The following is a 7,384-nucleotide window of genomic DNA, read 5'->3' as shown; positions in this document are numbered from 1 at the left end:
TGTGTTTCCATGTGGACACATGTACCACTCCGAATGAAGTTTGGACAACCTTGGAGAACTTATTTGGAAAGCAGGATGAGATGTAGGCTCATATTCTTGAAAATGAGTTAAATTCCTTAGATCCAAACAGGTTTGAGAACATTCACGATTTCTTTATGAAATTCAAATCATTGCTCCTACAATTACATGATTATGGGATCGATGAATCCAAATAGGAAGTTCAATAGATCCTTTCTATTTTGTTTAAATTAGGTCTTGAATATGTTGTTTTTGTTTCGACATTTCATACAGTTATACTTGCAACTGGAGATAAATGGAAAATGTCCAAACTTGATGCATTTATTGAGTCTCTCATTCATGAGCAGGATAAGCTCATCAAAATGGGTTCATTAAAGTCTTCAAATGCACATGCACTTGCCATGCATGAGAAAGGAAAGTCCAACTCGAAACCAAATTAGCAATCCAAAGGCAAAGGAAAGACAAGAGATCCAGATCCAAGAAAAGGAGGAAATCCAAAACCTCCATATGACTCTTCCAACTCCAAGGGTAAGAAGGGAAAGAAAGGAAACTCCAAGTGTCCTTATTGTAACAGAGGTTATCATCCTGAATCCTCTTGCATGCAGAAGACTATTGATCTGATGGCAAAGACTCTTCAGCAAAATAATCTTGGTCATCACATTCCAGAAAGTGCCAAGAAGAAGATGGAAGAAAAACCATTAGAAACAAGGGGTAATGGTCATGCTTTGATTGTCCTTCATTCTACATTGCAAGAATAATCATCGATTCAAGAGCTTCGCACCATATGGTTCCTTCAAAGGAAACCTTTTCTTCTCTACATGCATACTTAGGACCTCTTATTCTCATGGGGGACAATTCTGCAGTTGAAGCAACTGGACAAGGAAGAGTGCGATTCGAAAATAGAAGTGTTGAGAATGTCTTGCATATTTCAAGGCTTTCTATGAATCTTCTTTCAGTGTATCAGATGACACATTCTGGCACCAGAAGGAAAGTGGAATTTACCCCCGATTCTGTGAGCATTTATAATATGCAAACCAACTTGAAGATTGCATCTGGCAAGGTAAATGATCAATCTTGTTTGTATACATTTTCTGATTTTCTTCTTCAGTTAGATTCTATTTTGCTACTTACGCATGCAAATGAAGAAAGTAGGATTTGGCACGAGAGAATTGGGCACTTGAATTTCATATATATGCATCAACTTAGCAAGCAAGGGACGGTTAAAGGATTGCCGACCATTGAATTTTCAAATGGCATTTGTAATGGATGTGCTCTTGGAAAGCATCCACAAGACAAGTTCGAGAAGGGGCATGCATGGAGAGCCTCTTCACCTTTGGAGCTTGTACATAGTGATCTCCTGGGTCCATTTCTAGTATCTTCAATGAGCAAAGCAAGATATGTATTTTCATTTATGTAGCTGCTTTTTCAATTATAAACTTTAGTTATTAGTATGCATTCTCAAATCTTCTATTCCTTTTGTGTATCTTTGCACCTTTAGGGGCAATTGCTAGTTACTAATGATATATGCCTTATATCAACCACATTTACTAATGTGGTTGTGCTAGTTAACTATGGATATTCACTCCCACTTATAATGCTAAAAACACCATAAATCATAGCCGTATAACGTTTTATTTGATTTAGTATAATTATTTTAAAATAAATCTCAATCTTGAATTATTTTTAAAATATTCTATCAATTTAATCATCCACCCAATAATTATTAATTGAGCGGAGAGACTCATTCTACAACAAAGTATGAGTGAATGCTTAAGTTTAAGTTTGTCCATCTATCTATTCCCTAAAAAAAATTATGTTCTAAATAGAAAAATAATGTTTGTTATAATAAAAAAATATATGAGTAAGATGTTTAAATCTTATACATTCCGAAAATATTTCAACAAGAGATTACAATAAACTATTTGAAGATTTGAAGATCTACGTAAACTAATTTATGTTGATATTAATTTCATATAAGAATTAATATTGACATATACTTAAAAATATATTACTAATAAAAAAACCATTTTAATATAAATTAAGTATATATTATATATCATTTAAAAAACATTATGTATATATTATTAAAAAATCATTTTTATGGTTAAAAAAATTATTTGGTCTATATATATTCTCTTTAGCATTCAAAAATAAAATTTTAAACAATGAAAAATAACGTATTTTATTTTACACTCTAAAAAAGTTTGCACTTGAAAAAATTTGGTATTCAGGTTAGATTCTTATTTAAGATGAATCTATAATAATACTCAAATTAAAATTTCAAAACCTTATTCTACAATAAACATTATCACTATAAAACCAATTCAAATATATTTGAATAGATCAAATCCTATTATTGTTTTTTCTTGGAGTGGTCTATGGAGGTGGAGGAATTGCCCAGAATCTGGGCAAAAAAAATTCAAAAAATCTTGCAGTAACAGTGTTTGGATCTTGTTTTTCATAGTGGAAATGGATTCATACCATCACAAACTTCTAAAGCACCCAAAATATGAAGTTTAACAGCTATAACTTAGATTTAGATAAATTCCTTCAGAATTTTATCAAAATAAGACCAGAATTTCCATAATTTTCAGGGCAAAAAACACAATCTTATTAAACACCTGTTTTTTTTATATTCAAATTAACCTATTTTTAATTTCTTTTTAAGCAACTTGAAAATATTGAAATAAAAATTAACCTAGTTTCCACTGCACGTACTTTGCCATGTGTTAATGTACGTTATCTTGAAGCTAGTTGGACAGTAAAGTACAGAAGTCAAAATCAGAATTTTGTTTGGTGTCATGGTAAACACGGGAGATAAATCGAAGGCAGACTGTGCGTGAGAGAACGTGACCACATGACAGCAAGAATGCATACAAAACAAATCAGTGAACAGTAAGAAGGTACACAGAGCATGGCAAACGAGACTTCTGCGCATGGCCGAATCAAATACAAACAAGTAGTTTTTAGGTTGGCATCATCTTCCAAACCAATGCCGTGAATGACTCGAATTATTAATATGCGAAGATGGAGATGGGGTAGATATGAACAATAATATGGAAGAAATTTGCACCACTGGGTTAGCAATATCCATGGATCGATGGCTGTTGAAGAAACTCTGGTGTTCCTGGTACTTCCTCTGGATATGTTTGCTTATCTCTTCTGTAATCGTCTACACCCCACTGCTATTCTCTATCTCGGATCTTCATAATCAGAGTGTCAAATGCAGGGACTCCGCACTAAACAGCATATCTAGTAGCCCAAAACCAGGATCCCACATTTTAGCTCCCTACTCTGGCGATATTCGTCTGCTGGAAACTTCATGGAATGAGCTCAGTTTTGACCCCAACCCACCTCAAAAGCGCCTCAACATCGCCTTATTTGTGAAGAAATGGCCGGCCAAGGGCATGGCTGGGGGCCTGGAACGCCATGCTCAGACTTTGCACCGGGCCCTGGCCAAGCGAGGCCATGTTGTGCATGTGTTCACTGCAGGGTCCAAGGTCGAGGACGAGAAAGAAGACGAGTGTATGCACTTTCACTGGAGCGATAGGTAAAATTTTAACAACAATTTAGATTGCAGTAACAAGATCAGGTTGTATTGATATTTCGTGATTTTTTCTGGTATGAATTTTTACTATCTATATTGATGGTAGAGTTTAGCTTGCAGTAGCAAGATCAGGTTGTATTCATATTTCGTGAATTTTTATTATATGAAATTTTTTGATTTGAGGAATATTTTGGTATATTAGTCTCATTTACAGAAGAAATGGTATTTTGGTTAAGATTGTGATTTTTTATTTTTAAAATGCACTTTTAAATATATTAATAGATTCAGTACTCTTAAAAACAGTTTAAGCATTTTATCTTTAACTATTAACTATTGAACAACTTAAACTTATGATTTTTCTAAATCTCTACTGGATTTTAAACAAAATTGGTTAGAAAAAAGTATTCCGAAAATAATCATTTTTTTATTAAGTGTTTTGGCATATGATTATTGTTATATTGATTACAGAATTTGGAAATATTTTAAAATCCAAGAAAATTGAGAACTTTGCAGTGTCCAAAATATTTTCCAAATCTATAATCAAATTAAATTCAAATATATATTTTGATTTATGCATTTAATATACATCATAAATAACCATTAATTTATTTTAATTTAATTTTAATGTATGGCTAATGTTATATTTGATTATAGTTTTTAAAAATATTTTAAATTGATAATGAATTTTGAAAATAATTAAAAATAAAATTAAAAATTAAAATTTACTATGTCCAAAATATTCCTAATTTTATAATCAAATTAAATTCAACTATATTGTGACTTTTAACTTCCTATACATTTAGTATAAATCTAATGTATAAACCATTTAAATAATTATGAATTATACATCCAATAATGTGTTTTCTTCCTTATGTTATAGACTATCTGCTATATTACATTTTGATGGTTACATCTGAACTCAATTCGCTCATTTGGGGAACTATGTGTCTTCCCCTTTCACAATGATCTATTTATTTCGACTGAGGCTTCCCAACTCCCATGTATAATGATCTTTATATCTCCTTAATATAATTTATATCGCTTTTTTTCTCTGAAAAAAAATAAATTTAAGCCCCTACCAATCTCGATGTTGAATTTTTAAATTGAACATGACTAAGGCGGCTTAGGGATTTGATTTTGTGAAGGAAATTGAATTCAATATATGGTTATCTTTCTATCTATTGTAGATTTCAAAAATTTCTATCTATTGTAGATTTCAAAAAAATATTTTAAAATAAGACCCAAAAAATAAACCAACTTAATCAGTTGACTTTATTCATGTTCAAAATATTTCCAAAATATACACCAATAATCTTTAAAATATAAACCAATAATCTTAAATTTACAGTGAACAATCTTAATGTTAATTCTTGATATCTATCCGATATATACTTCTATATTGAAATCTTACTGTTTTTTTTAACTGAACTGTAAAATGTACAAATGAATCTCAACAGGAGCGAGGCTTGGGAACATTTTCACAAAGTGAACGTGAGCCTAGACAAGGGATTCGATATCATACACAGCGAGAGCGTTTGCCTGCATCACCGCAAGGCCCACAACTTGTGCAACGTGGTATCGACGTGGCATGGAATTGGGTACGAGATCGTCCACTCCGACATCTTGCAGGAGCTCAGCAGGGGCCCCTACGAGCCCCGGACACCGACACTAGAGAGGGCTCTGCGGGAGCGGATCCTGAGAGTTGTGAAGGAGATCAAATTCTTTCCCGACTATCGACATCATGTGGCAACCAGCGACTATGTGGGGGAAGTGCTGAGGACCGTGTACATGTTACCCTTGGACAATGTTCATATCATACTCAACGGTGTGGACGAGGCCCGATTCAGGCCTGACAGCGACAGGGGCCGAGGGTTTCGTCTGCGATACAATGTGCCTCTGGAGGCGAAACTCGTTCTGGGAATGGCCGGAAGGCTGGTCAAGGACAAGGGCCACCCGCTGGCTTTTAGGGTTCTTCAGGGGCTTTTGGCCACCAAAGAAAATGAAGATATATACGTTTTGATTGCGGGGAATGGACCCTGGGCGGCCAGGTACAAAGAGCTGGGGCCTAATGTTAAGGTCTTGGGTCCCCTGAGCTTGGCTCAGCTCGGGGATTTCTATAATGCTTTGGATATATTTGTGAACCCTACGCTGAGGTCTCAGGGGCTTGACCATACCCTCATAGAGGCCATGCTGTGTGGGAAGCCATTGTTGGCCACTCATTTTGATAGTATTCGGAAGAGTGTGATCGTGAGTTCTGAATTTGGTTATACGTTCAGTCCGACGATTGAGTCGTTGAAGAGGACGCTGCAGAGGGTTGTTGAGGATGGGAAGGAGGTCCTGAGAGAGAAGGGTTTGGCTTGTTATCAGAGAGCTTCGAGGCTGTTCGCTACTCACAAGATGGCTTCTGCTTATGAACGATTGTTTCTTTGTATTTCAAACAAGTGTCGCGTTGATCAGACTCTGGATTTGTGCAAGTATCCTCTCGATTCTGATTCCTTTTCTGTAACTCTTCCTCGGGGTTCTGTTGACCAGTAACAACCTGAGGTCTCGAAGAAGGGAACCATAAAATATTTGAAGCCTTGTCCATATTCCTTCTGCGTGTTCTTATTTGGTTCTCAATTTCCTTTATTTAATAATCTTTTTATAAGGTAAAATAGTTTAAGATAATTCATTGTACAGTTTATCCTATCAAATGAATTATAAAACCTCAGTGTTGAAGCACTTTTCAAGCTTGTTCTTTTGGCATGTTTGGTTACACATAGAATCATATTTCATAGTCGTAGTTAGCATATGTTATAAGTGGTACACACAATAAAACCGATAATGATGAAGAAACTTAGTACAAAAGTTTAAGATAGATTTTTAGAAGGTTTGAGTTTTTTTTATGGAACCAAATCATGTTGGAGTTGTATGAGGAGCATGATTTACTTTTCATCTGAATAACTATTATACTTTTCTTTTTAGCTCGGCTTGGTTAGAGTCTAGAATTAATAATAAAGTAGAATTAATTGAATTTTTGCTTAGTCTTTAACTTTGAAATGTCCAAGTAAGTGAAATGTTTATAAATATTGGGTTCTTTAGCCTTACAACTACATAGACCATTTTCGCTCCAATCCATCCACTCATATATTTAGTGATACCAAATTCTTTTTATAATTAATAACAATAAAATAATTTAGAATAAAGTAATAATTTACTTAATTTTTATGATTTTTATTTTTTAAATCATGTTAATGTGAGATGTATAATAAAGTAAGTGTTTTGATGCATATAAATGTTTATCAACCATTTACTTTATATGACTCTATTAGTTTAATTCTCAATTGTCAATTTGTAATGGCAACTTGCTATCCAAAAATATACATACTAAAAAAAACCACACCACATGAAATAACTAATAATAAAAATATAAAAAAACAAACTCTCACTTCTATTAAATACCTAAAAACAAATCCTTAATCAATTACATCAAAAATAAATTTAAATTTATTTTACAACTCAAAAAAAATTTAAAATATATATATATATATATATATAATTACTTCTATTACATTCAAATTCATATACATGCGAATACCTAAAATCCTATATTTTAAAAATATTGAAATAAAAATTAACTTATTTTTCACTATACCAGTAAACAGCTTAAAATAAAATCACTAAATATTAGGCACAGGTGAAGCATCCTGAACAATGGCCTTGTGAGCAAAAACCTTAGTTCCCAAAATTCTATATTAAAATCCTCCCTAGAGGAAGAGTGTAAACATATCGTGATGTCCTGCCAGCCTTACAAAAAAAAACAACAATGCAAACATATTG

General features: G+C 33.3%; 1 protein-coding gene across 1 annotated transcript; it reads left to right on the top strand.

The window, feature by feature from the left end:
• The first annotated feature begins 3,007 nt into the window (after window positions 1–3,007).
• On the top strand, window positions 3,008–6,156 carry LOC149192386 (uncharacterized). Its single transcript, XM_089406370.1, has 2 exons — window positions 3,008–3,568; window positions 5,023–6,156. The coding sequence occupies exons 1-2, from the start codon at window positions 3,063–3,065 to the stop codon at window positions 6,098–6,100; spliced, it is 1,584 nt and encodes a 527-aa protein (XP_089262496.1). The 5' UTR covers window positions 3,008–3,062; the 3' UTR covers window positions 6,101–6,156.
• The last annotated feature ends 1,228 nt before the right edge of the window (window positions 6,157–7,384 follow it).

The sequence above is a fragment of the Pinus tabuliformis genome, chromosome 2_2, assembly GCF_031772625.1.
Source record: "Pinus tabuliformis cultivar Carrire ecotype Pingquan chromosome 2_2, CPIR1, whole genome shotgun sequence".
Lineage (NCBI taxonomy): Eukaryota > Viridiplantae > Streptophyta > Pinopsida > Pinales > Pinaceae > Pinus > Pinus tabuliformis.
This window is presented reverse-complemented; position numbering and strand designations above follow the sequence as displayed.

Excerpts from the sequence above, each read along its gene's own strand:
- LOC149192386 (XM_089406370.1), top strand. The coding sequence starts at position 3,063 with ATGAACAATAATATGGAAGAAATTTGCACCACTGGGTTAGCAATATCC. Across the intron at positions 3,569-5,022 it reads CACTTTCACTGGAGCGATAG|GAGCGAGGCTTGGGAACATT; the intron begins GTAAAATTTTAA and ends GAATCTCAACAG.